The sequence below is a fragment of the Zosterops lateralis genome (assembly GCF_965231275.1).
Source record: "Zosterops lateralis genome assembly, chromosome: 10".
NCBI lineage: Eukaryota > Metazoa > Chordata > Aves > Passeriformes > Zosteropidae > Zosterops > Zosterops lateralis.
In genome coordinates this window covers 22,253,137-22,279,812 of record NC_139770.1, presented here as the reverse complement: position 1 = coordinate 22,279,812, position 26,676 = coordinate 22,253,137, and the positions used below count along the sequence as shown (strand labels likewise).

The 26,676-nt window shown below is 56.1% G+C and overlaps 1 protein-coding gene across 14 annotated transcripts in view; it reads right to left on the bottom strand.

Moving 5' to 3' along the window:
- KIF1A (kinesin family member 1A) overlaps positions 1-23,715 on the bottom strand; it is a 36,475-nt gene extending 12,760 nt beyond the window's left edge. For 3 of the 14 annotated variants that reach the window (XM_083868595.1, XM_083868601.1, XM_083868602.1), the window contains exons 1-33: positions 23,692-23,715; positions 23,115-23,266; positions 18,959-19,035; positions 18,680-18,859; positions 18,182-18,247; positions 17,867-18,045; positions 17,398-17,509; positions 16,945-17,022; positions 16,569-16,634; positions 16,257-16,274; positions 15,816-15,891; positions 15,628-15,706; positions 15,203-15,345; positions 14,766-14,792; positions 13,240-13,448; positions 12,397-12,476; positions 11,978-12,053; positions 9,919-9,998; positions 9,561-9,667; positions 9,055-9,138; positions 8,781-8,961; positions 8,627-8,699; positions 8,286-8,379; positions 8,019-8,167; positions 7,686-7,864; positions 7,461-7,598; positions 6,380-6,640; positions 2,482-2,600; positions 2,311-2,396; positions 1,869-2,007; positions 1,049-1,217; positions 622-712; positions 124-242 (exon numbers count right to left, since the gene is read on the bottom strand). In XM_083868595.1, the coding sequence (XP_083724721.1) occupies positions 124-242; positions 622-712; positions 1,049-1,217; positions 1,869-2,007; positions 2,311-2,396; positions 2,482-2,600; positions 6,380-6,640; positions 7,461-7,598; positions 7,686-7,864; positions 8,019-8,167; positions 8,286-8,379; positions 8,627-8,699; positions 8,781-8,961; positions 9,055-9,138; positions 9,561-9,667; positions 9,919-9,998; positions 11,978-12,053; positions 12,397-12,476; positions 13,240-13,448; positions 14,766-14,792; positions 15,203-15,345; positions 15,628-15,706; positions 15,816-15,891; positions 16,257-16,274; positions 16,569-16,634; positions 16,945-17,022; positions 17,398-17,509; positions 17,867-18,045; positions 18,182-18,247; positions 18,680-18,859; positions 18,959-19,035; positions 23,115-23,220 (3,641 nt within the window). In that variant the 5' untranslated portion in view covers positions 23,221-23,266; positions 23,692-23,715. The remainder of the gene's footprint in view (positions 1-123; positions 243-621; positions 713-1,048; positions 1,218-1,868; positions 2,008-2,310; positions 2,397-2,481; positions 2,601-6,379; positions 6,641-7,460; positions 7,599-7,685; positions 7,865-8,018; positions 8,168-8,285; positions 8,380-8,626; positions 8,700-8,780; positions 8,962-9,054; positions 9,139-9,560; positions 9,668-9,918; positions 9,999-11,977; positions 12,054-12,396; positions 12,477-13,239; positions 13,449-14,765; positions 14,793-15,202; positions 15,346-15,627; positions 15,707-15,815; positions 15,892-16,256; positions 16,275-16,568; positions 16,635-16,944; positions 17,023-17,397; positions 17,510-17,866; positions 18,046-18,181; positions 18,248-18,679; positions 18,860-18,958; positions 19,036-23,114; positions 23,267-23,691) is intronic. The other 11 variants (XM_083868606.1, XM_083868607.1, XM_083868596.1 and 8 more) reach the window with 5 other exon arrangements.
- Between the last annotated feature and the right edge of the window lie 2,961 nt (positions 23,716-26,676).

Genomic DNA, 26,676 nt, shown 5'->3' with positions numbered 1-26,676 from the left:
ACCAGTTGGTTATAGCACCTCGAGGGAACCCCAAACCCAACCAGCCCCACCCATGCCTTGGGGCTACCCTCAGTCCCTGGGCAGCCCACAGCCAGGGGCTGGGGGTGGCCCAGATGTGCCCACCTCAGGACATCCTTGCAGAGAGGTGGGAAGGGGTGCTGCTGGTAATGGCCAAACACCTCAAACACAATTGGCTGGCTCTTGATGTATTCGATGAAAGATTTTGTCACCTCCACAGCAATCTAAAAGAGAAAGTGCTGCTGAGCCACTGACAGTGCAGTTTAGGTGGGAAAGGGGACAGAACCAGCAACAGCACCTGAGATGTGGAAGGGTGTAAGACTGTCAGTCCCCTGCATCCCTCACCCACTCCTCCACCCATTCAGGGATGCTCTCCCCACCAAGACCACTGCAGTGAAATCCCAGCCTTTTCAGGTGGACTTTTCAGTGGCTTTTGGTTTTTTTCCTGCATGTCCACCATGTCTAAGCCTGGCTTAGCTGGGTGTCTGTTAGGGGCTGGGAAAGCCAGGAGGAAGCTGCTTCCCTGGGAGAGATCCAGCCAATGGCTCTGCAGAGACCCCAGCAGCTGCAGGAGCAAAGGGGTGGTGGAAGAGGGGGACTCACATTTTGGACATGATAGAAGCCCAGGGGTGGCCCTCGTCCTGTGTTCTTCAAGGGTTCTGTTGAAAAGGCCTCATCATGGCGATGGATGAAGCTGTGGAGGGAAGGAAGGTTGCTCAGAGACTGGGATGGGGACATGCTGGAGCAGGGAAAGGAGTGAAGGCAAGGGTCCACAACAAGAGCCTCTTCCCTCTAGGGCTGCTGCCTGCACTCTTGGCTGGCACAGGACTCCCTGGAGCTGATGGGAGTCTCTCCTTGCCTTTTGCCAGTGATTAAACAAGTGCTTGGGCAGATTTCACGGCCCTTGGTTTTGCCTCCCCACCCACAAAGGGCTCAGAGGTGGCAGAAACTTCCCAAATTCACTCCAAGCCCCCAGCTGATGTCTGGAGCTTGGTGGGAGAAGCAGGACTGGGGGGCTCTAGGGGCTCACTTGAACTGGCAGAAGATGTCAGCATATTCTGCAGAGATGCTGGAGGCTTGCAGGACTGTCACACGGAAAGTGAAGATGCTGCCCAGCTTCAGGTGGTCCAAGGCTGCCTCCAGTGGCCCATCTGCAGCAGGCTTCTCTGGGCTGTCCAGAAGAAGGTCCTCTGGGGTCACTGCAGGGAGGAGAAGGAGACCCTTAGCAAGGTAGGGTGTCTTCCCCTCAGTGTTAGGAACATTTAGGAACAATGTTGAGATGCTGGAGCATGTCCAGAGAAGAGCAACAAGGCTGATGAAGAATCTGGAACACAAGTCTTGTGAGGAGCAGCTGAGGGAACTGGAGGTGTTTAGCCTGGAGAAAAGGAGGCTAAGGGGAGACCTCATCATTCTCTGCAACTACCTGAAAGGAGGGTGTAGCCAGGTGGGGGTTGGTCTCCTCTCCCAGGCAGCCAGTAACAGGACAAGAGGACACAGTCTTGAGCTGCACCAGGGGAGGCTCAGGTTGGACACTAGGAATAAGTTCTTCACAGAAAGGGTGATTGAACATTGGAAGGGGTTGCCCAGGGAGGTGGTGGAGTTACTGTCCCTGGAGGTGTTTAAGAAAAGCCTGGATGTGGCACTCAGTGCCACAGTGGTTAACAAGGTGGTGTCAGGTCATAGGTTGAATGATCTGAAAGGCTTTTCCCAACCTAGCTGACGCTGTGATCCCGTGATTCTGTCTGCCAGCAGCCCCCCACTGGAGCAGTGGGCTGTCAATGCCAGGGAGGGTGCAAGAGGCTGGGTGGGTGCAGGGAGCCACTCCCAAACTCCCTGTCACACCTCCTCACCTGCACAGGTGTTGTTGTTCACTTCATCAGCGGACGGCCCCACATCGCTGACCTGCCCTTGACCTTCCACGATGCGCAGCTCCTCTTGAGAGGTCCCCGAGCGAGACATCCCCACAGCTGGGCACGACTCAGACTGGAACTGTGCCAGGAGAGGAGTTCAGGGATGCTGGTGGTCCCCAGGGTGGTCCTGCTTGCACCACCACCAGCATCCCAAGCACCCAGGCAACCTCAAACTCTCCTCTCCCACCCCTGGCAGCCCCCCTGGAACATGGCCAAGAGCAGGATGCACAGGTGGGTGCTGAGGCCTTGGTCTGCCTGGTGGACCAGAACACATTCCTTTCCTTCCTCCTCTAGGAGCCTGGGGGTCCCCATGGGGAAGCATCGAGGTGGCAGGCAGGGATCTGGGGTCTATGGGCATCCCCAAGAGCCAGCCCCACCTTACCTTCTCAAAGTGCTGGTCGTCAAAGGAGATCTTGGCTGTCCCTGATTGCCGCACCCCAGAGCCATAGTCAGGGGCTTCTTCATCCGCTGGAGGAGGGATGGAGGTGAGCCAGCACAGAGGGTACAGGGAATGCAAAAGGCACATTTCGTGGGGAGGGGGGTTTCCTCCTACCTGAGATGGCCTGGACAGCCACACGCAGGAAGCCCTTCACCTCGCCCTTCTCGCTGACGATGGCCACGCGGTGGACCAGGGGCACGGGGTAGAGGAGGTTGCTCAGGTAGACAAAGGCCCTGCCAGAGAAGGGGGGGACACACAACAGGGGGGAGAGCGGTCACTGCTCCCACCCGTGAGTGCCCAGGCACGGCTGGCGTGGCCGGCAGCGGCCGGGATCCCAGGTCACTGCTCAGGGCGCGACCGCAGCGCTGCAAAGCAAAACTAAAGAGAAGGCAGCCAGGGCCAGGCGAGGGGGCTGGGGCAGCGGGCAGGCAGCGTGCCGCGGGCAGGAGGGTGGGCAGGAGGGTGGCACACGCCATGGACAACACCACAGAACACACCAGAGCTGCAGACCTCTCCGACTGTCACCTCCAAGGCAGGCAGGAGGGGAGAGGGCTGCGCTGGTGCCACCGTGAAGCCGTAGGGCGAGAGAACCTTCTGTGTGGTAGAGAGCTGGAGAACTTGGGCAGGAGGCGCTGCAACACGACTGGGGGAGCAGCTGCAGAGTCACCATGGGGAGGACAGGGGCAAGACAGGGGGAAGGAAGGGTGACAAGGGAGATGGAGGCTGTCAGGAGTGAAGGAGATCAGAGGACAAGGTCCTGGACCTCCAGAGGTGAACCTGCTGGGGGTTCATGGCCCTGGCTCTGCCCGCAGTGTTGGAGACCACAGGGAGGGAGGCTGCATGGTGTGGCTGGTGGCATCAAGTTGTGTGTCCCCCCTCCCCACCCCTTCACACATAGGCTTCAAGGTCCTGGGCCACCTGCCAGCACGTCACAGGGATGGACTTGCCTGGCAAGTCTGAGCCTCCCTGCTCTCCTCTGCAGCATCCAGGTTACCAGAGCTACCACAGCGAGGTGCCACACCAGAGTCCAACACGATGGCTGCACCATGTCTCTGCCAGCACCTCCTGTCAGGCCACTGCTCTCTGCTTCTCAAGTGCTCTGGGTCCTCTTGCTGCCTCCCTCCACCTCTCAATGGTTATCCAGCTCTGGCCATGGTGGCTTGCTGTCCCCTCCACGGTGACGAGTCACCTTTGGCACTGAGCTCCCTGCCAAAAGGTGTGAGCTAGCAGCACCACTTCCAGCAAGATGGGGCATGGAGTGCCTGGCACCTCTCCCTGTGGCACCCGCTGGCATCTTGACGTGCGGTGGGGTGGGATGGTGCTGGGGGCTGGCCAGGACATCTCTGCTTCAGGAGGCTCCCATGAGGGTTGCATCTCCAGGTGGCTGCTGTGCTGCTCAGGCCATCCCAGCCTCACAGGAATCTTCATATTCAATGGCACCCCAAAGTGCCCAGGGGGCTCTTGCAGCCCTGCACTTGTACCCTGACCCCCAAGTCTGGAGATTCCCCCTGCTCTGGTGACTCCCGTTGACCTTCAACTGCTCCTCGAGGCTTTTTCCACCCAAAGCATGTCAAAGGATTCAATTTGTGGAAGCAGGTGATGCCAAATCATTATCTGCTGATGGGCCTGTTTCAACCCATCTCTTCTCAGGTGCCACGGGGAACAAGTGGTTGGACCATGCCAGGGCTTCCCAGCAGGATCTCATGCCTGGGGCAGAGCCCTGTGACCACAGGGATCTGTGTGCACCCACCCACCCCAAATCACAGGGCAGCTGGAGTGGAAGCAGAGGACTGGAGAGGGCAGGAAGAGTGGGAAGGAGGTGGGGCAGGCAGGGAGGAGGGGGACAAGTGTGTCACTAGAGGAAGGAGGGCAGGGACACTAACCACAAGATTGGTGAGGTGCAAAGATGGCATGCTCAGATCAAAGAAAAGCCTTTCAAAAGGAAGACAAAAGTGAAATAACCCCAATTTTTGCTAAAGCTTTGAAGAGATAGAGCCAGCAGCTTAAAAAGAATAAAAAAAAACTTAAAATAACTGAAATTAAAAAAAAAATGAAGAGAGAGAGAGAAAGAGAGAGAGAAAGAGAGAGAGAAAGAGAAAGAGAGAGAGAAAGAGAAAGAGAGAGAGAAAGAAAAGAAAGAAAAAGAAAGAAAGAAAGAAAGAAAGAAAGAAAGAAAGAAAGAAAGAAAGAAAGAAAGAAAGAAAGAAAGAAAGAAAGAAAGAGAGAGAGAAAGAAAGAGAGAGAAAGAGGGAAAGACAGGAAGAGAGAAAGAGAGAGAGAGAAAGAAAGAAAGAAAGAGAAAGAGAGAAAGAAAGAGAAAGACAGAAATGAGAAAGAGAGAGAGAAAGAAAAGAAAGAAAGAGAAAGAAAGAAAGAAAGAAAGAAAGAAAGAAAGAAAGAAAGAAAGAAAGAAAGAAAGAAAGAAAGAAAGAAAGAAAGAAAGAGAAGGAAGAGAAGGAAGAGAGAATGAGAAAGACAGAAATGAGAAAGAAAGAGAGAGAGAAAGAAAAGAGAAAGAAAAAGGAAGGAAGGAAGGAAGGAAGGAAGGAAGGAAGGAAGGAAGGAAGGAAGGAAGGAAGGAAGGAAGGAAAAGAAAAAGAAAGAAAGAAAGAAAGAAAGAAAGAAAGAAAGAAAGAAAGAAAGAAAGAAAGAAAGAAAGAAAGAAAGAAAGAAAGAAAAGAAAGAAAGGAAATGGAAGACAAGGATCCAATCATAAATCAATCCAAGCACACTTCACAAGAAATGTGGCCGGCGGAGCTGCTGCGCGGGGAGCCAAACCCAGGGCAGACTCAAAAGAAGTCAGGAGGCACCAAGCTCTGGGGAACACGCCCCTGGCATGGACTGGGGCTGCTGCCACAGGGCCTTGTTTGGTTTTTTGAGGTGCCCATGAGAGTTTTGGGGTTGTTTTGATTTTTTTTTCTTTTAAATAAGGAAAAAGGAAAAAAATAAAATAAAAGGGGAAGAACCCAGCTCTTTCGGTCTGAGGCTGCAGGACTCTTATCCCACCTCCACCCTCTCTGCCTGCTCTGGTCCCTCCTTCCCACCATGCTGCCTGGCTCTGGCATACTGAGGAAGAGGAGCTTCAGCTCACCCCAGTCAGGGAGCCCCTGCCTGAAGCAAAGGCTCTCAGAACAGCTCCTGGTGCACATGCCCTTGGGAAAGCCCCAGAGAAAGCTGGCAGCTCCTCATACCATTCTAGGGACGGGCAGATGGCTCCAGGTTTGGTGGCACAGCCAGCTGGTGGGGCAGCTGGTGGGCTTCTCCAGCCAAGACTGATGGAGCCCAAGGGGGTCTCCAGCCAGCAGGTATGAGAAATCAAAGTTCCTTATCCTTTGCTCCAGCTAAAGAGGAGCTGGAGCCTACACCCAGGTCCCCACAACTTCCCTGGACATCTCCTATGCCAAGTTGGCAGGTATGGCCCCAAGCCAAGTACTGGCTAGAGCTGGGAAGAGCTAACACTGCTTTTGGCACCCTGTTCTGCCCCCAGCTCTCCACTCACTCCTCTCAGCTTCATCTCCCACAAGCACTTGGGGACATCCAAGCCTCCAAATTCAGGGAGGCTCACACTGACCAACACAGCCAGGATAGCCAAGCCAGTGCCAGAGGCACACAGGGTTTTGAAGTGCCTGTGTGTGCCCAGTCAGCAGCACCACGGGGTAATCCCAAGCCAGATGGGAGGTGGTCCTTCCTGGAACAGAAATGCCCACGACCAAGACCCCCAAGCGGCTCTTTTGGAGACACAGCAGAGCTCCCTTTCTCAGGGGCTGTCTCAAAAAGGTACCCCCATAAAGGAAGGCACCCTCCACTTTCCCCTGCCATCCCTCACCACCACTACACTTCTCACAGCCCTACCTCAGCGGGAACCTGACCACCCTGCCAGGGATGGTCAATCCCAGCTGGCCACCCCCTGCACCTCCGGGATGCCCCGGAGCTGGGAGCCGTGTCCAAAAGCAGTTCCCTCATGCGAAAGAGCTAGGTCCTTCCCGGCATGCTCTCCTAAAACCTCACCAACCTTCCTACTAAACTGAACAGGGGGAAGCGGTCGTAAAATGGATCCCGGCCATCACACAGCGGGCACTCCGGAAAGATGTCTTCCTCCAGGTCCTCCTCCTCCTCCTCCTCCTCCTCCTCCTGCCCCTGGTGCTGCTCGTCAGCAGGCTCGGTGATGTCGGAGTCGGGGTTCGAGAAGGTAGGGGAGGGGGTGAGATCAGCCATGCGCTCGCTCATGCATGTGTTGAAAAGAGGAGAGCTGTTGCAGCCAGAGATATCTGAACTAAGGTTAGTACAACAAGATAGAAGACATGTTAACACCAGCTGTTCCAAACAGAAAGAACAGGAATTTTGCTTTTGTTTTTTTTCTTGCTTAGGTTTTGGGGTGGGTTTTTTTTGTCTGCTTAAATCAAGGGACATTGGGAACAAAGACCTGTCCATCTGGTGCATCTCTAAAGCCACCAACAGCCAGACAAAAGAGCAACCCATGGAACCAGTGTGAATGGTGGGGACCCCCTTTGCTGGCTTTGCAAGGGGGGCAGGGACAGAGCAGGTGGCACAAAGGCTGGCCACTAGCCCTGCTGCTGGAGAGGATCCCTCCTTGTGCTACAGCACAGTGGAATGCCTCCAGGCCACGCAGCTCAGCCCCCTGCTCCCCCTGCCCTGCCCCTGCCCCTGCCCCAGCCTTTTCCAGGGCAGCCCATCTTCATTGCTGGCACTGCAGCCGTCCACCCGGCGTGCAGGAAGCGCACAGACACCGGCACACACCGTACAGACAGACACCAGCCGTGCACAGGGACACATGCCCACCGCGGTGGAGCTCACAAGGGCACACGTGTCCTGCCTGCTGCACAGCCACAGCCCCGCACCCCCTGAGCCTGGAGCCTGTGGCTCTCAGCGCTGGGTTATGGCAGGCAGCAGGAGCATTGCCAGCAGCTTGTGGGTCCCTGGGGGTGCTGGCAGCCAACACGGAGCAGAGCCATCACACCGGAGTCCCACTGGAGGATGAATACCTCACACATGGTGGGCAGCGCTGGCAGCGCTTCCTCCTGCAGGACCATCCGTGGGTCCCAGCCACGCTTCCAAGGAGCCAAAGCGCTCACCTGCCGACCAGCCTGAACCAGGGAAAGCGGTCGTAGAAAGGGTCTCCTCCAGTCACCACATTGTCACAGTCCTCAATGACACTGGAAGGCACTTCTGCTGCTCGGTCATACATCTCGCGCATCAGGTCCAGGCGCTGCCTGCAGGGAGAGGGGATGCAATGGTGGCAGTGAGACACAGGGGCTGAGGGCACCCAAACCCTCCTGGCACAGCCATCTCCCACCCACCTCAGCTTCTCCAGGGTCCAGTAATGTGTAGCCCCATTCTTCTGGTCCTGCACCTCTACAGCCACAATGGTCCGGGGGAATGGCCGCTTCTCCCGGTCCTTGGCAGCATCAGGGGGCAGCAGATCGGGAGGGAGAGGCGAGTACAGTGTGTCTGTGAGCAGCACAAACTGGAACTGCACCTGGAGAGGGGCAGAGGGGCTGGTGAGACATTTGGGAGGGCGAAGGCTTTGTGTGCTGCCTCTGGCGACCTCTCCTCAGCACCTCCCAGCTGCCTGTTCCCGTGGCCTCTGCTGTGGGTGCTGCAGCAAGGCAGAAAGGAGCCCAGCCACCCACCTTCTTTTTCAGCTCCACGCTGATGGCATTGGCCTCCTTGAGGAAGATGGCGTTGCCCCAGAGCAGGTCACGGAGGGAGGTGAACTGGTACCACTTCCACTTCCTAAAGGCCCAGAGGGCGAGCTCGAATTCCCGCTCTGTCCACTGCACTGTGGGGACATGGAGGGACAGTCATCCCACTACCAGGACATCGACCCACAGTTCACTCTTCATTCACCCACAGAGAGCACCAAAACCTCTCTGAGGGTGGCGGCTCCCAGCTCTCACCTTCATCCTCAGGTTCTTCCTCCTCCTCATTTGCCTCAGGATAATATCTAGAATCCATCTGCTTCTGCAAAGCCTCCAGTTTGCTCTCATAGTCCTGGGGGAAACAGGAAGAGAGGTGATGCAAGTCACTGGTGTGGCCTTCCTCCATGCTGCTGCATCACACTCCTCTTCCCTGCAGGAACACAGCCTCCTCCCTCCTCTGGATCAGCACTTGTGATGGCAACTCCAGAACAAGAGATTTGCCCTTGTTTTTAGGGCACAGATCCACCCCACTCAAACATCTGCCAGGATTTCAGTCATGCCTGGGCAGCCTGAGAAGGAGCCATGTCCCGGCCACCTACCAGCCTCTGCTGCTCCAGAAGGTAATTTGCCTCTTCCCTCTCCCGCCGGTACTGGTCTTCCAGTTCCTGGAGCCTAGGTGGAAACGGGGAAGGAGAGGATGACCAAGCTGGAAGTGGACACCCAACTCCCAGGCACCTCAGCCCATGCTCTCACCGCTGCTCCATCTCCTGTTTCATGTCGATGCCTTGCTTCTCCAGCAGCTCTCTCTGGGCAAAGGCCCAGTCCACGGGCTCTGCGGGGGTCTCGGCGCACGGGGTCCGCTCCCGCTCCTGCCGAGCCTGCTCGGGGTGGTTGAAGCGGAAGACGTGGCTCTTCCCCATGATGATGCGGTTTCCTGGTGTGCACAGGGTGGGGGAAAGGTGTGGGTTTAATGTGGGACAAGTGCAGGGCCTCCATGGGAGGGAGGAACTCAGCCCCAGGGACCCACCTGAGCGCAGGATGCTGGGCTCTGTCACCTTCTTGCCATTCACATAGGTGTCAGCACCTTCACAGGGCTCCAGGGTCACTATCACTGTGGAGATGGAGGGAAGGGGAGAGGGGAGGGAAGGTGGAAGCAGAAGGATAAATCCTGCACGTCCTGCTGTGCTGCTCCAGCAGCCTCAGGAAGGGAGAGCCACCCCAGCCAGCATCCCAGGTGTGGGTGGTACAGGATTCAGCTAACCTGATGTTAATCAGAGCAGTCCCAAGGAATAAGGGCAGCTGGAGGCTGCATGTGAGAAGAGACCAGAGCCTCCAGAAGGCAAATCCATCCTCCCCAGGCTCATCTCCCACAGCCCCTCCTCACCCACTTGTCTGGAAGCGTGGAGTGGCCATAGCCATGCAGTAAAGCCCAACTAGTTTGAGGAGGGCAGGACATTCGGGTGGGAGCAGGGGCTGAGGGCATGCAGAGGGATGGGTCCCCAGGGCAGTGAAGCCCCTCCAGACAAGCAATACCTTCTCCACCAGTTTTGGTGTCACTGCGGAACAGGCAGTGCTCTTCTTTAATGAAGTGCCCACTGAGAACGATGTCCTGCCTCTTCTCAGCATCTTCCCGGCCAACTCTGCAGGGGAAATCTAGCTCAATCCTCCCTCAAAGCAGCCCCTTCTGAGTCTCCCTGCCAGCCCCATCACTGGAGCTGATAGGAGCAACCCCTGCTGCACTGCAAGACCAAAATCTCGGGGATTTGCACTTTGGGGATGCCCTGGGAACAGTGCCCAGCCTGGGGACAGCTGTCACCCTCCGCCCACCTGGGGAAGTCAGGCACTGAGATATGGGCAATGCTCCCACGGTTCCATGGGACCTGGCCCTCACCTTGTGATCCCATCCTTGATGTAGTAGAGAAGACACTCGGACATGAGCGGGTCCTCGTTCAGGTTGACCAAGTGCGGTGTCTGGGAGAGACAAACGAGGAGTCATCCCTGTGTGCCCCTCCCTGTGAGCACCTGAGGGGTGCTCTGGGGGAAGGTGGGAGCTCAGCAGCACTGCAGGCTGCCTCTGCACAGGCTCTCCTGCCCTCTGTATCTTCAGGGCCACATGTCCAGATGGGTGCTTTTCCAGGGGACTGCAGAGAACTGAGGCTGGCATGAAGATGCCCTGCTTCCACAAGCTTCCTTGCTTTCCTCCTCACAGGTCTGAGTCCTAGTTAGCCTTCCTCTGGCCATCTTTGAAAATTCATGTTCCAACACAAAGCCAAAACCTTCCCATGGGGAATCCCTGATAGGCTCAGTCTCCTGGGGCAGGACCCTTTCTCACCTGTAGTGTGTCTTATAGAATCATGGAATGGTTTGGGTTGGAAGGGACATAAAAACACATCTTGTTTCACCTCCCTGCCATGGGTAGGGGCATCTTCTATTACACCAGGTTGCTCCAAACCCCATCTAACCTGGCCTTGAACCATTTCAGGAATGGGGCAGCCACAGCTTCTCTGGGCACCCTGTGTCAGGGCCTCATCACCATCACAGGGAAGAATTTCTTCCCAATACCTAATCTAACCCTGCCCTCTGCCAGGTCAAAAAGGAAGTAGAAGTGCCTGTTTTCCTCCACTGACTGTACACCAGATGATGCATCCAAAAAGAGCAGGTCCTGGAGTTTCATCTAAAAGCAGTGCAGACCTGAAGCCCTATCTGCAGACTGAACTTCACTTTCTGGTCTTCTTCCAAACAGGTCACTCACAGCCCTTTCCTCCCCCGGGTCACAAACCACTTTGTTCTTGAGAAGAGGAAAATTTCTCCCCCAGCCCTCTCTGGCCACAGCCAGCTTAGCTGCTGGGATTACACCTTCAGGGAACAGGGGCAGTCCCAGGAGTATCAGTGGGAGAAGTTCTGAGTTTACCAGACAGAATAGTGGCTGTAAGGAACACCTTATCAGCCTGCTGAGACCCAGCATGCAGAGGGGGCTCGTCAGCATGGTGCCACAAGCCTTGGCTGACAGCAGAGACTCACTGCAAACAGGGCAGCAGAGCTGGAGATCAAGGGAAAGGTGGGGTCTTCTCCATGGTGGCTGGCAGAAGTTGGCTGTAACATTTAACCTCTGGCCCCACTGGACAGACATTGGGCTCTGGGGGCTGAGAGCTCCTTCACTTGCAGTTTTTATCCAGATTTGTAACCACCCCAGCCATGACACACAGAAGGACAGCAAAGTGCAATGCCCGTAACAAAATGGATTTCGCACACTATCAACACTAACTTTCCTCACCAGCCACTGGAGAAGTCAGAAGAGTTTCCACCTGCCAGACAGCTGAAGAGCAAGGAGGCACCAAGACCACCACAGCAATGCCCCACCTCCAAGACCAACCTGCTTTGGGGAATAAACCCCCACGCTTCCTACCCAAAGGTCTGGAGTCCTAACAGGCAGCAGCTGGGACAAGAAACAAAGACAACAGTGTTCACATTTACCCTAAAAGTCAACTGGGCCACATAAGGGGAAGGCTGTGAAAGCTTTATCACCACTTGAGCTGAGGACACACACACTTAAGAGGTTTGGCCAAGACAAAAGCTACAAGCAACAAAGAGATGGAATATTTGCCCACCCATATTTCTTAGCATGGACTTGCTGGTTTCAGGGGCAGCAATTTTAAATATCCGAAAGTACGAATTTTTATAAGTTAACAGTGAAGTCCAAGAGAGAGATCATCAGCAAATACCCTCATGAAGGAGGACAGCACACCAGCAGTGTGGGGTGGACATTTACCCATGTATTTCTACCTGTGTTTGTACCCAGCAGCTCAATGCTGGGATTTCCCCCACAGGTCTCAGAGCCAAGAAAAGGTTAGTGAAGTACATGGGACTGGCCAGCTGTGACAGAGTGGATCAGAAGGGAACTGCAGGAGCACAAACCAGTCCCCATGAAGAAGAGAATAGGATGATCCTACCTTTTTAGGGGAGAAAACACCCAAGGTGCCTCCATCCTCCCTCATGGCCACCCCCATTTCGGCCAGCAACGCTTCCCTGAAGGAGCAAGAGAAAGAAGTGCCTGTCAAAACTCCATGCACCCCTGGGGCCAGCACTAGGATGGAAACCCATGGTTTGTCCTGTGGATTGCAATGCAGGGCTTGCTACAGCTCTTGTCACAATTCAGGTGGGTTTTTCAGAGCAGCCACCTCTGTGCAGGCTGACACAGTGGGTACTGGGGTCCCCAGGGGGCAACCCAGGGTCCAGCTGGACATTGTGTGTCCAGCCAAGTGTTTGGCTGCCCCAGGAACCCAACTACTCTAGCAAAGTGCAGAGGATGGGAAGTGCCCAAGGAACACCACTTGTCCCATCCCATCCTGTCCCAGTCCAGCCCACCCACCTCTCCATCCGTATCGCTTCCGTCCTGCGCAGCTTCTCCTCCCACGTCTCATTCAGCTCTGCAATGATCTTCTCTGTTTCCTGCCAAGGGAGGGTTAAACAGGGGGTGAGTGCATGGTGTGGGCAGTACACTGCCCACTCTGCCCAGTTCTGTCCAGCATGCTTCAGTGGGACACTGGTCCCAGTTTCAGGCTTGTTTGTACAAACTGCATCAGCATTTCACCCACAGTTTTCCATCAGTCCCATCTTCAAAGAGTGAGGCATAAAGACCAGCCTCTCCACAACCTCACTGCCAGCCCACTCCTGCACCATGCTGGACCAGGAGCACTCCTCCCAGGACAGGAGTGCCCATCCCAAGCCCAAAGCACCTGTCCCACAGGTCAAAGGCAGCCATCCCCCACAGGGCAGCACCAGGAAGACCCTACAACACCCAAAACCTCAGTCTGGGCAAAGCTTCAAGTCTGTCCACTCTGCCAAGAGCACATCCAAGTGTTGTCTCCCATGAGGATCACCCTTCATATGTTTCCAGAAAACACCAAACCCCCTCTGCAAGCCACAGTGCATTGAGGGGAAAGGGGAAGTGGAAAGGGGAAAGAGGAAAGGGGAAGTGGAAAGGGGAAGGAGAAAGTGGAACAGGGAAGAGAGAAGGGGGAAGGAAAAGGGAAAACGGAAAGGGAAAGGGGAAAGGGAAGGGGGAAGGGGAAAGGGAAAGGGGAAAGGGAAGGGGAAAGGGAAGGGGAAAGGGAAGGGGAAAGGGAAGGGGAAGGGGAAAGGGAAGGGGAAGAAGGGAAAGGGGGAAGGGGAAAGGGGAAAGGGGAAGGGAACCAGGGCACTGGCCTCTCACCTTGAGTCTTTCAATTGCCTCTTCGCTGCCCGGAGCAAACATGATGCGCTCGTGCAGGCTGGCGACGGAGGCAGCGCGGCTGGACAGGGCAGAGAGGGAGGACGAGGGGCTGATGCCGGCGATGGCGTTGGTCACTGTGGAGAGATTGTCATGGCGGTGACTCAGCTCTGCCCCTCTAGCATCATTATTGTTCTCAAAGTCGGACACATCTACGGGCGCGGAAGGAGGGATGGGCCGGGGAAAGACACACAGACAGGGTGACAGAGAAAGACAGAGACAAGAAAAGCTGTTGGGAAAAAAAAAAGAGTGGCCGGTGCGTCGAGAAAAAAAAAGCCAGGAATCACAGGAAAAGGCACAGGCAACAGCACAGCAGCACAGACAGCAACAGGGCAAGGGCAGGCACTCCCTTCCCCAGCCAGGGCAGCCCCTCAGGGACACAGGGCTGTTTGGTGAAGCAGATTCTGGAAGCAGCCATCCTGGGCTCCCAGGGACACTTTTTGGCAACCTCAGGTCCTGCATCCATCGGGTCTGGGATGAAATGTCTCCCCAAGTATGTGCCACTGCCTCTGTCATCCTCTCCATCTTATACAGCCTGGGTGGTTTTCCCTGCCCAGATGCCTCAGATTAGCTAGATCTGGGAGCAGAGAATGAGAAGGGAAGGAGATGAGAGTGGGTGGCCCTCTGCCCTACAAAGGGGTCAGGCAGCCAGGGCAGAAGCGGCAGGATTCCCTCACAGGCTCTGCTCAAAAGAAGCCCATGGCCTGCTGGAGCAGCACCTTGGCCAGGCAGCCAGAGAATACAGCCAGGACTACAGGCAGTGGTCCTTGTCAGCTGGCACCCCAAGAGTCAGCTGTGGTGGCTTGGGACCCAGGTATGGGAGATGCTCCTCCAGCCCTCAGGAGTTACTGGTTCACAGAGCAGTGTGCCAGAGGCAGGCAGGGCACAGGTCAGCAGGATTAGTCACACATCTCCATTAGCCCACATCCAGGGAAGCTGAGCCAGGAGGGGACTACCAGGCCCCTGTCTCCTCAGCAGGCTCACCAGAGCCTGGCTGCACTGCTTGACCCAGGGTGGGATGGGGCCATGGTGCTCATCCATGGGCCAAAGCCTTCAGGCCACCACCACCCACCACTGCATCAGTAGAGCACCATTCCCTCCCACCCGAGGGCCGTGCCAGGCTCCAGTCCCAGTGAGACACAGCACCAGCAGAAGCAGCAGCAGCAGCAACAGGAAACATCACAACAGCATGAAGGAGGAGGTCCTCGTGCTGACTGGGCCCTTGGCATGGCCAAGTGGGAGGACACTGGTCCTTTCAGCACCAGCCCAAGCCCAGGTGCTAACCACGGCTCTGGCACCATCCCCTGTGCCAGCTCCCTGAGGATGGGCAGCCTGCAGGCACACACAGCTCCATCAGCAGGGGCTGGCTGCAGGAGCCCTCCCCATGCTGCACAGGTGCCCCTGGGCACAGCCTAGATCTCCAAAAAGCCGTGAAGCAACAGAGAGTACCAGTGATGGGGAATACACACATTTGGATCCTCCCGCAGCAGGATGGGCTAAGAGAGAAAGAGAGGGCAGGGAGCAGGGGTAAGACAGAGAGAACAGAACAAGAGGGGGTTCATCTCAGTAGGATATCAGACAGCATGGGGAGGGGAGCCCATGGGCATGTGCAGTCCCAGTAGCACCTTCCTGGCACCTCTGGGTGCTGGATGCTGAAGATGGTGGGTGAAAGGGAAGAAGGGAAGGTTTGCTGGGCAGAAAGCAGCTCCCCCTGCAACAGGAAGGGGTTGGGGGCTGTGAACATGCATGAAGGGGCTCACCAGGGGCAGCATGGGGCTGCCGTGGGGCCAGCGCAGCAGGAGGAGTGCAATGCAGGGAGGCTGTGAGGGCATCAGCCCTGCAGGCTGGCAGGACTTCAGCCCGTGGCTGCCTGGAGCCACTGGCAGGGAGCAACCCTGGTACCTACTGTCAATGATGTCCCCAAGGCCCTGGGCATAGAGCAGGTCCCGCAGACGTGCCACCTCATCCTTGAGCTCGCGGATCAGTTTGTTGTTGGGGTCCTCGTTGATGACGGCATTGCAGCGGATCTGCTTGGCACGGTCAGCGTACCTGGGGAAGGGCAGGGCCTTGAGCAACAGCCAGAACAGGGGCAAAACCCCAGCTGCTGGCCAAGCAAGAGTGTTGCAGACCCCCTCCAGCAAGTGATCCTTTGGAGGATCCCAGTGCTGGGACAATCCTTTGGCCTTTTGTCTGGAGTTGCAGGTTTCCTCCACAGTACAGCCCCAGCCAGGGACACCACAGAGGTAAGGAGAGCATGTGGCAGTGCCTGGGCCTCAAACAGCCTCCCCTGTTCCTGCCCGTTGCAGGGAGAACAAGGGCACTTCTTCCTACCTGAGGGTGCTGAGGGTCTCATCGTAGTTGATGTCAGCAGGACTGAGAGCAGCAACCATGGCAGTTCTGGAGTTGCCTCCTGCCCAGAAAGATACACCCATGAGAGAGATGCCAGTCCTGGTGCCCCCTGTCCCATCCTGCTTGGCAACCACACCCATCCCCACCCCGCACCCCCGACCTGTCCTCACCCAGGTTCTCCCTCAGCAGCCAGGTCAGCACCGAGTCTCGGTAGGGGATGAAATCCGTCTTTTTCTTCTTCTTGTTCTGGAGAATGAAGAGCAAAGGGAAGGACAGTCAAGCTGCCTGCTCTCCTCAAAGGGAAGGTGACAGCTGGTCCCCAGCCATGGGGACTTGGAGAAGGATGGCTCTTCCCAGCCACTGCAACCTTGGGCATCTTTGCCCAGGTCCACAGGTCCTGCCTGTGAAATGCCCTGAGCTGGGAGGGTGTTTAAGCTGGCTACTGAAATCCCCAGAGAGAAGAGGAGGCTGAATATTCCACCAGCCCTCAGGAGAAGAATGGCTTGAGTCCAGGCACAGTCTCACTCCCAAACCACCCTGCAACCCACTCCCACCCACTCACACTGTGCTCAAGCCCAATGCTCCCTTTCCCATCCAGCCTGGGCACTTACCTTGTTTGGCCCTGAATCCTGCAAAGGAAATGGAGAGACTGTTTAAGGGAGCTGCTTTTTATCTTGGCACTCACCACAGATCCCTGGCCCTCAAGCAGAGAGTGGCACAGGTCCCCATGCAGATGGCATCTTCACCAGCCCAGCTTGTCCCAGCCTCAGAGACAGCTTGGGATGTGTCTGCCCAGCCCTCAGAGCTGGGATGCTCCAGCCCTCAGAGCTGAGATGATCCATCCCTCAGAGCTGAGCCCATCCCTGCTGGCCCAAGCCCATTTCCTCCTGGTGCCATTGTTTGTCTGTTCTCCAGCTACTTACCATTTCAGCCAGGGCAGAGATGACTTTTCCCAGAGTAGTCAAGGACTTGTTGATGTTTGCTCCTTCCTGGTTAGAAGAGGAAAAGCTCAGATGCTCAGGCCCCATTTCAGAGCCACATTAAAGCCCAGGAGAAAATGAGGAATATCCAGTATTCCAGGTGTGAGCAAAGAGCAGCTGGTTTTACTGGGTAGCCAGCACCCCCCAGCTGGGACTCAGTGAAACTGGCACTAGGCAGCTTTCAAGCACAATCCTGTCAAGGATTTTGGCAGTGCAGTGGGCAAGGAAGCAGGCAAGGAAAGGAGAGGTTTTGGCTGGGGATGAGGGAGGAGGACATGGTGTCCCCACCAGCAGAACGGGACCTCAGGTCAGCTCTTACCTTTAGCCTTGTGCCCTTGGCACCTGTGGAATCAGCTCGCTCACTCCCGGCCAAGTCCACCAAGCTGATTTTGCTGACCTGCAGGCAGAGAGGAGGAGGCTCAGCCCTGTGGGCACAGCAAACGTTGCCCAAACTAAAGAGCCAAAACCTCTTGCAGCATGACACAGCTCTGAGGGCAGCAGTGTGCTCTGTAGGGTCACCCTTGTAGGAGTTGCTCAGGAGCAGGGCTACTATCCTTGCAGGCAGGGCTGAAGGGCACCAGCTGCCAAATATCCTGTCCAGGGGCCAGTCCCTCAAGGGACCATTAGCCTAGAACGTGCCTGGGACTTATCTCCCTCCTACTCCAACCCTCCACCAGGCTGCACCGTCTTGTCCCAGGTGCTGATGAAAGAACACCAAAGTCCTTTCTGGATCCATGTGGGCTCCCCTGAGTCCATCAGGCCCTTCTCTTACCTTCTCAGTGGTGATGTCTGTCTCGGCGTCGTGCCGCTTCTGTGTGAAGATGATGTTGAACACGGCGTGGGAGCGGCTGCTGGTCTCATTCATGTTGGTGGCAGCCACTGTGCTGCAGGGAGAGTGGGACAGGGAGGTGTGACACTCTGTGAGGGACACTGGAGTGGCTGGTGATGGGGCCAGGGCTCATGCCAGGACAGGGTACATGGTGGGAAGGTGAGTCTGGAGAACAGGAGAGGACTCGGGGAGAAGATGTGCACAAGTTCAGGCTTTTTCCTGCTGTCTCCAGTGCACTTGGAAAGCAGAAGGAAGGTAAAGTGAAAGCAAGTGGGGGTATGCAATAGTCAGTGAGGAGGGGACTGCCACTTCCAGAGCAGCTGGACTGGCAAAGTAAGGAAGTGAAGCAGGACCTTCTAGAAGTGACTGCAAGCTTCCCAAACCCTACCCATCTCCTCCTTCTCCAACTCACCGGGCTTTGTTTCCAGAGTCCATAAGGTCCTGGATGTCATTGTAGGAGGTCACAGCCAGCTTGGAAAGGTCCTCAACATATGGACCCATAAGAGGATGCTCCCTCACTCGGAGGTTCCCCTTGTTCTTGGGGTTCAGCAGGTCCCTCACACGCTCGCAGTAGATCTCCATGTAGCTCACCTAGAGCAGAGGGCACAGGCAGAGCTAGCAGAATGAGCCACCCAGGCATCCCCTAGAGAGGGACCTGCACACTGACACAACCTGTGGAGCCAGGTGTGAGGCTGGGAGTGGGCTGGGCATGCAGTGGGGTGCCTACCTCCACAGAATAGGACATGTTGTCATTCGTCGTGTCATTGATGCGGGAGAAGAGGTCCTCACACAGCTGTGGACAGAAGGGCCAGGCTCAGCCCCTGCCAGCAGGATGCTCCTGCCTGGGGTGCCCAGGATACAGGATTTCTACCTTTTCACCCCAAAAACCAGCCCATGATGCTGGAATGGCTCCTGGGGAGCTGGCAGAGCCCCCCCTCTGCTGACATGGAGAATCTGCATCCCCAGAGCCTGCTGGACCAGCATGTGGCAGCTCTTGGTGAGCAGCTCAGCTTGTGTGACCAGACCATAGTCCATGCAGTCTTGGAGGGCTTGGACGACCCTCCCTAACCCCCTCCATGCCAGCTCATTGTCACAGTAGTGCTTTATCAAACCTTGGCACAACCTGGCCTCACTCACACCCTGCTGCCCTCTTTGCTCCCAGCTCTGCTTTTCCTTTGAGCATCCCTTTGGGACGAGGGGGACAGGTAGCTTTCCTCAGGCATACCTGTGGGATGATGCCTTGCTGGTCCTTCTCCTGCTTGCCCATCATGGTGTAGGATTTCCCAGCTCCTGTCTGCCCATAGGCGAAGATGCACACATTGTAGCCTTCGAAGGCGTGCTGCAGCATCTCCTCACCAATGTCCCGGTACACTTGCTTCTGGGATGCATAGTTGATGTCTGCAGGCTGCACAGAGATGGGGGACATGGAGAAATTTAGCAAGGAGGCCCCTCCGCCTCTCCCCAGCCCAGCCTTGGAGGTGGGCTCAGGCCTCCCAGTGCTTACCGTAGTGTGGGACCAGTAGGAATAGTCGAAGCTGAAGCTTTTTGGTGTCTCTTTGGGCTGTTTTGGGTTCAGGATAGCTGGGGACAAACAGATGGGAACATAAGGCCACCAGCCACCCATAGTACACCTGCCTCACCCCCCTCTCCCCGGCTCCATGTGAGAGGGATGAAAGGTGATGGGAATCAGTCCAAAACAGTCCTAGAAGATGGACTGGGACTCTTCCAGCTCTGCAGATGGGTCCAGAACTCCCAGATCCCAACTCTGAAAGCAGAGGAGGTGGGTGCCATGGCCAGCAGAGCCCAGAAAACAGGGCAGAACTTTGCCCAAACATCGTGCTGGACACAGTGAGGGGGACATGACCCCTTCCCTCAGGTTCCTTCCTGCTGTGGCACCTGCCCATGGGAGCCCAGCACTGGCACAGGAGAGTCACAGCCTTCCTCTCCCCACAGCTGGGGCAGTGTGGCCAAAGCTCCCATGCTGGCCCCACCACCTGTGGGGTGGGAGCAGCTGCAGCCCTGTCAGGGCTCCCCTAGAGCCCCTGTGGCTCCAGCCTCTGCAGGTCCCCAGCCCCAGCAGGGTGATTAATGCCTCGTGTCACACCACCAGCGGAAACAAGAGTCTGCTTTTGTCATCCCCTGATGAAAAGGACGTTGCTATGGAAATTGGAGACTGCATCACTGCTCTTCCTCATGCGATGTTTTTTTCCTGCTGTAGAGCATTTACGATGTGGGTTTTTTCTGAAACAACAGATGCATCAGAAGAAGCCCAAACCAGCGGGTAATCACGAGATTCAGCCACCAGCCGTGTTAGGTGACAATGAAGTGACATTGAGGCCTGCACAGCACAGTTCCTGTGGCCCAGCTGCTCCCTGCCACCACCAAGGATGAAGAAGCCATGAGTCCTGAGCTTTCTCCACCCCAGCTTGCTCTGCCCCTCAGTCAGCCAGGACTGGAACCCACTCCCAGTTCCAGCCGGGACCTTCCTCAGCAGCCCCAGGCATGGTGCAGCTCACTGCTGTGGTGTCTGATGCCCAGATGTGTTGTGTTATGCATATGGATGTTTTCTGCTCTGAATCCTTCCTCCATTACCACAATGGATGCACCTTCTACTCCCCTGGAAAGGGTCCACCACTTCTCATCTGAGAACAACCCAGCCCTGCCTGCAACAGCAGCGAGGCAGACTGGAGAGGGGTGGGAAGTGGGGTCAGGACCCAGCCCTGACCACAAAACCACACCATGGTGCTCCTGAGGTGCTCCTTAGCTTGGACAGAAGCCCAGCTCTGGCACCAAAGAGGGGCTGGCACAGGCTCCCTCCCTGCCCACCTGCTGCAGGCAGCCTGACTCCAACGCTGCATTCCAGGCACACTAATAACCAGGAGAAAGGGCTGGGAAGTAACAACTGGCAATCCTGCGGCAGCAAACAGGGATGGGGAGGCCCCTGGAAGAGCAGGTCTTTGTGGGCAGCATGGACAGCCACGGTGGCTGCCTGGTCCTGACCCCTGCCAATGTCTGGCCGTGGTGCTGAGGGCAGGGAAGAGAAGCAGGAGCAGAGTCATGCAAGAAGTGGGATGGAGCATCTCTGATGGCTCCTGGTGTACAAACCCTCATTATTAAATTCTTCTATTATCTTGCTTAACATATTTTTCTACCTATTTTCATATAGACTATTTGAAAAATAAACCCACTTGAATCACTAAACAGCTCCACTGTGCCACCTGGTCACCAGGTCTGTCTCTGCCCTGCAGAGGTGACACTGACCACAGCGAGCAGGAGTAAAGATGAGAGGTGGAGCAGGCAGGATGGAGCTGCACAAGGCTCCTGTTCTGCACCCCAGTGTCAGCCCATGCTGGGCACAGGGCAGAGAAGCAGCTGGGGATGGCACCAAGTGGCTCCAGGCATCCCAGCTGCAGCTGCCCAGCTGGCATGGGGAACCAGAGACTGGGACAGGGGAGAAGGGAGCATCCCAAGGGCAGGCATCTCCTGTCCTGAGCTGAAACACTCTTCCCACACCCCTCTCATTCCCAATTATTTGCCTGCAGGCAGATGGATGCTGCTGGTGGAATTTTTTTTTTTTCCTGTGACCAGGCATTTTGGACTTCTGCAAAGCTGCTGCAAAAGATTAATGCTCTGGGCCACTGGGATTCAAAAGGCAAGGAGGAGTGTGGAGGTGAAGACAAATATACAGACAAGGGGACAGGAAGGAGGAAAACTTCTGGAGATATCCCTAGCCTTGCCCTGAAGAGCCAGCAGCATGGCGCAGCACAGTGAGTGGGCAGGCACTAAGCAGAACCCACATCAGAGAAAATAATCACCAGATTTTAAAGGCAGCAGAGGCATAGCTCCAGACAGAGAACATGAATGGCCTTGTGGGATCAAAGCCAGGGGTCTCCTCTCCACCATCCTGGTGGCAGCTATCAGGAGAGGTGCTAGAAGAGCCATCAGGAGTGCTGGTGCCTGGGACAGTGCCCACAGAGTGCAGGGCACCACAGGAACAAAGCAGCAGTGTTGGTGAGCAGGTGGGTGGCTGTGGCAGCTGGAAGTTTGCAGGCAAAAGGACAGCAGAGAAAGGCTGATCCCACCCTGGGCCCCACTGCCTCCCACGGGGCTCAGTGCATTAGGCAGGAGAAGAACCTGCCTCCCTGCTCCAGCACATGCAAAGGTCTCTGTAAATAACCCTGGGAAGGGGAAAATTTTCACTCCCTTCAAACATGTTTATCTTTGGCTTTTCTGCAAGGAGCTGGGGGGATTGAAACAGTCCTGCTCTGCTGGCACTACTGGCATCCTCCTGCCTCCACCAGCCACAGCAGCAGCAGGCTTCTGAGCCCCCCACACCTGCTCCCCAGCCCCCTGGCCAAGAGGATTAGCCAGAGGTTTGTCCATTCATGGAGAAAATCCTCACTGTCAGCAAAGGGCTCCTGCCTGCAGCCCTGCTGCCCTCCCTGGTGCAGGGGCACAGGCTGGAGGGGTGGGGGCACAGCCAGGGTGTGCAGCATGAACAGGCACAGACAGCTCTGAACAAACACAGCCATGGGGGGAGTGGGGGATGTCTGATGCTCTTGACTGTGACTGGGGCACGCCAGGTCCCCACCCCACCCATCAGAACCAGAATGGGGAACATCTACCCTACCTATTCCCTGGCCCTGGGCAGGTGGGAAGCTCCTGTGTGTACAGGAGGCACCACGAGGGCAGAAGCTCTGCACCCCAGGCAGACGGAGAATCCCTGTCCAACCATCAAGGGAAAACCCCCACAGGACACCAGAGACCAGCAGATGCTGCCCCACAGGCCTCCCACTCCTGCTCCCCAGGCCTGGGGTGGCCAGGGGGGTCCCAGAGTCACCCTGCACCCTTGGGTGCCCTCCTCTCTCCACCAGCAGGTTGTCATGGCAGCCAGCACGGCGGGGGTGGCTGCACCGGTGTCTCACCCACCACTGGTGACGCAGGCAGCCCCAGGTGGGCAGGCAGGGAGTTATTTTAGACACTGCCCCATCTGGAGGCTTCCAGAGCCAAACAGGAGGGATTTGACTGCCATTCCAACACGGTTCTGCCAGCAGCTGTTATTTAAAGAGGGGCAAAGGCCACACAGGCTCCTGACAGGACATACAGCCCCACACGGAGCACATCATTCCCTGGGCAAATCCTCCTCCCACTCCTCCATCCTGCTGCTGCTGCATCTCCAAGAGCTCCAGAGAAGCAGGGATGGATCCTGGCATGCTGCAGTGAGTGGTACCTGGCCAGGCAGGTCAAAAAACACATGCTGGCCCATGCCCAGCTTCAAGGCCAGGTTTGATGTGGAAGAGCTTGATCTACAGTGGAAGGTTGGAACGAGATCATCTTTAACATCCCTTCCAAACAAAATCATCCTGTGATCTTGTGATCCCTCCCTCATTGTCTGCTGGGGAATACTGCCCCTTCCACTGTCACCAAAACCCAAGGGCTCAGTGCCATGCAGATCCCACCACCGCCATTTCAACAGCAAGACTGCATTTCTCCATGGAAAACTGACATCCTCCCCACATTCCCTCCTCCAAACAACTCGAGATGCTTCAGGCATCCTCACCAAGGATCCCCACAGGCCAGTGTTTGCTGCTGTGGCCACACCACACGTGCCCCTTCCCAGGCAGCACCCAAAGCCCCCCTGCCCCTGGTGAGGCACTCACTGGTGGTGCTTCCCGACATCTGGATGATGCATTTGGATTCCCGGCTCATCTCCCGGGAGTTGAAGGGCCGGACGCGCACTGCCACCTTCACCGATGCTCCCGCCATGGCGCCGGCCGCCCCTGGGTACTGCTAGCGAGGAGCAGTGGCTGTCCTGCAAAAGGGAGGGAGGAAAAGGGGGTCAGGAAAACTCACATTCCAATCCACGTCTTGCAACCGTGCAGGGTGAGTGGAAAGCCTGCACAAGGAATCCTCCTGGGAACGCTGTTTTGCCCCTGGCTGAAGAATGACATTTTGTTTCATACCTCGATCTGCCCTGCTTTTACCTCTTCCTTCTCTCTGGCATACCTCAGGTCAGGACCTCCCAGGGGCCATCCCTGCCCTTACCCCAGGGCAGCACTGGAGTCTCCATCACCCTGCAGCATCACCTGGTGGGCACCCCCAGCAGCAGACAGAGCCTTGTAGACACTGTCAGCATCAGCATAACCCCCAAGGAGCAGCTTTTAGATCCCAGGGTGCCAGTGGCACTGAGCAGGTACCCCCTAATCTGCAAACAAATCCACAGCTCCTGCCTGTTACCCAAGCCTCCTGCCTCCACTCCAAGCCCAGCAAAGCAGGGACTGGGCAGCAGGACAGAGCGGGGCGGGGAGGAAAGCGCTGGCATTCCATTGAGAAAGGAGGCGGTTGCTGAACACAGTCGCTGGCATTTGCCTCCCATTCAGCTCCCACAAAGCAGACCTGCAGTATCAGCACCAGCAGCCCTTCCTGGGAAGCCAGTGGCCATTGCACTCAGCTGAAGTTCCCAGTTTACCATCCTATTTCCAGTCCTTTTGCTAAAAAAAATTATTAATCGCAAATCTCACAAGACAAAACAAGCCCCTCACATCGCCAACACCTCCCAGAGCAGCTGTTCATCCCAGCACTGATGCCCAGGTGCTCTGCAGGCCATTCCCAGTTAAGCCTCATGAGCACTGGCTAAAAAATTATCTGGGATCCTTCCTCTGATTGCTGCATCCTTGGGGATCCTTGTGGAACTGACAAAATCCCTTCTTGCTTTCTAACATTGATCCCCTTTTCCTGCCTTTCCCTGCTCCCTGGCTCCCCATGCTGAACCTGGAAAATGGAGCCAGGACTCCTCAGAAAATGGGCAGGAGCTGCTCCTCTGGCATCCCACCTGCAAGGGAGTGTGTGAATTCCCTAATGCTTTCCAAGCCTGGGTTTTGCCAGCAGGATATTTGCTCTGGGAGGGAGGAGATCAGGGACAAATGAGATCGTTGGTGAGCACCGACACAGCTCTGGTTACAGGGGCCATGACCAGAAGGAAGTGGAGCAGTAAGGAGGGATCTTGAATATGAGATGTGTTTTCCCACAGTGGGAATGAAAAATTCAGAAGAATTTGTGGAAAAAGGGGCAGGGGTGAGGGGAGGAGGGAAGAAAAAAAACAAATCCACAGATTTAAAAGTATCCCAAGAGAAGGGGATGGCTTTAAAACTACCTGAGGTTTGACAGCTCTGGTTTGATTTCCAAGGGGGTGAGAGGAAACCATAGACACAGTGGAAAAATTTGCATCAAGAAAGTGTTACAAGCTTGGCACTGCCTTTCAGAAACCCTTTGCCTATTTTATAAGTGAGCTGGCATGTCCAGCAGCATGCAGAGACAAAGCTTCTTCTGTTGGAGTTCCCAAGCCCCCCTCTTATCTTCCCGCTGGGATGGCTCCGGAGCTCCCACTGTGCTCAGCCAGTGATCACACCCATAAATTCCAGAGTTCAAGCATTTGGTCTCAGGTTTTCTTGAGCTTGGATTATTTTAAGCAGGTGTTTAACACCACCCTTGAGTCCCTAAGCCAGCAAGTGGGCTGCTGCCTGCCAGTGGCCTCTGCCTCCCCACTCAGATGGGGGAAAGGAAAAATTAAACAGAAGTGCTTGCCAAAGGGGAATGAGGAAATTGTTTTTCCCATGAAATGACTGGATATATTCCCAGGTGGAAGGGCAGCATCTTCATGAGTCCATCAGCTCGAGCTGCCCCACCCTGTGGCACCACTCAAGGACAATGGATTCATCCTCGGGCCAAATCCCATCTGCATCTGACAAATGCCCACGTCAAACATTTCCCTCTCCTCCCAAGACGAGACAGCTCCTTTTCCCCAGCTCTTCAGCCTCTCCAGCTCCCAGGGCTCTGAAGAGGTGGGGCAGGTCCCTGGACTCCTGCCTCCTGCACACCCCCAGACCAGCAACACCCATCAGTGAGCCGACCAGCCCCAGGACTGCCTGCTGCCTGCCACGGGCCACCCCAGCCCCTGCTCTTATTCCCTCCCACCCCTGTGCCATTCCCAGCCACTCCAACCCCATCACTCCCCATGAAGAAACTCTGGTTTCTCCTTTGAACCACTTTTCCATATGCCTTATCCTGCTGTGTACCATCCATCAGTGCTGCTTTCCTTTCTTTGCCTTCTTCTGCCCAGTCAGCACCACACCCCATACCCCCAATTGTTGCTGGCCATGAGAAACCCCCTTCTCACTAGCAGGACCTTTTTTCTCTCCCTGACATCCACGGCCTACCTCCCAGTGTATTCCCATCTGGCTCTCCTTGCCCAGCGATGTGAGCTCCTCTCCTGGCCAGAATTCCCTGCTGCAGAGCCCCAGTTCCATTTTCTGCTGCATCCATTTCCCTCAGCTTCCTTGGTGGGCAATGCACTGCTTCCCTCTGCTATCCCTGCAGCTCTCCAGTTCCATCCCTGCCATGGCAGCACAAGGACCCCAGGTGACACAGTGTGTGCCCTTGGGGACCACCAGCAGACACTGACCCAGCTGCTTCTCACCCTCCTTTCCTTCCCCTGACTCACTTCCCTGGCTCAGCTGCAGGCAGGAATCCAGCCTGCTCCCACGGCACCACTGTCGTGGGCACTCAGCATCCTGCACAGAGAGGGGCCAGGCTGCAGGGAGCAGGGCCAGGGGCAGGGCCAGGCAGCTCCCCCAGCCCGTGGGCAGCTCGAGCCTGGCCAGCTCACCCTGCCTAGGGACAGCCAGAGCAGCCACCACCCGCTTAATCTGCTGCCATCGAGAGAAATTCGATAAGCCCTGACCAGCCTTTCTCTGGGAGCGTGCCAGCACCAAAGCCCCGCTCCCTGTTCCCTCCCTGCCGCCTCCCAGGCTCCCCTACACACCAGGGAGGCTGCAGAGAGGAACGGCCAAGGGGCCAAGGGGAACATCTGGACCCGACCCCCAATTCTGCAGGGCGTCTCTTCCCCCACTTCCCGTGCAGCCTTGTTGGCTCTGCCCATCCCTATGACACACCAGTCACCCCTGGTGAGGAGCAAAAGGCCTGGAGAGCCATGATTAACTGGATCAGCTAAGATTAATTGGGCAGAGATTAGCTAATGAAACCACTCTTAAGTCCAAGGGCTACCAACTGGCTGCCTCTCCTGCTGAGAGGTGATCAATAGGACAGGAAGCATTGTCCCCAAGTGCCACCAACCAGCAAGCTCTTCCCCAAAGGATGCTAAGGAACGTGCTCTGCTGCTGGTCCCCCAGCAGATGATGAGCTGCCTGCACCCAGGGAAATCCA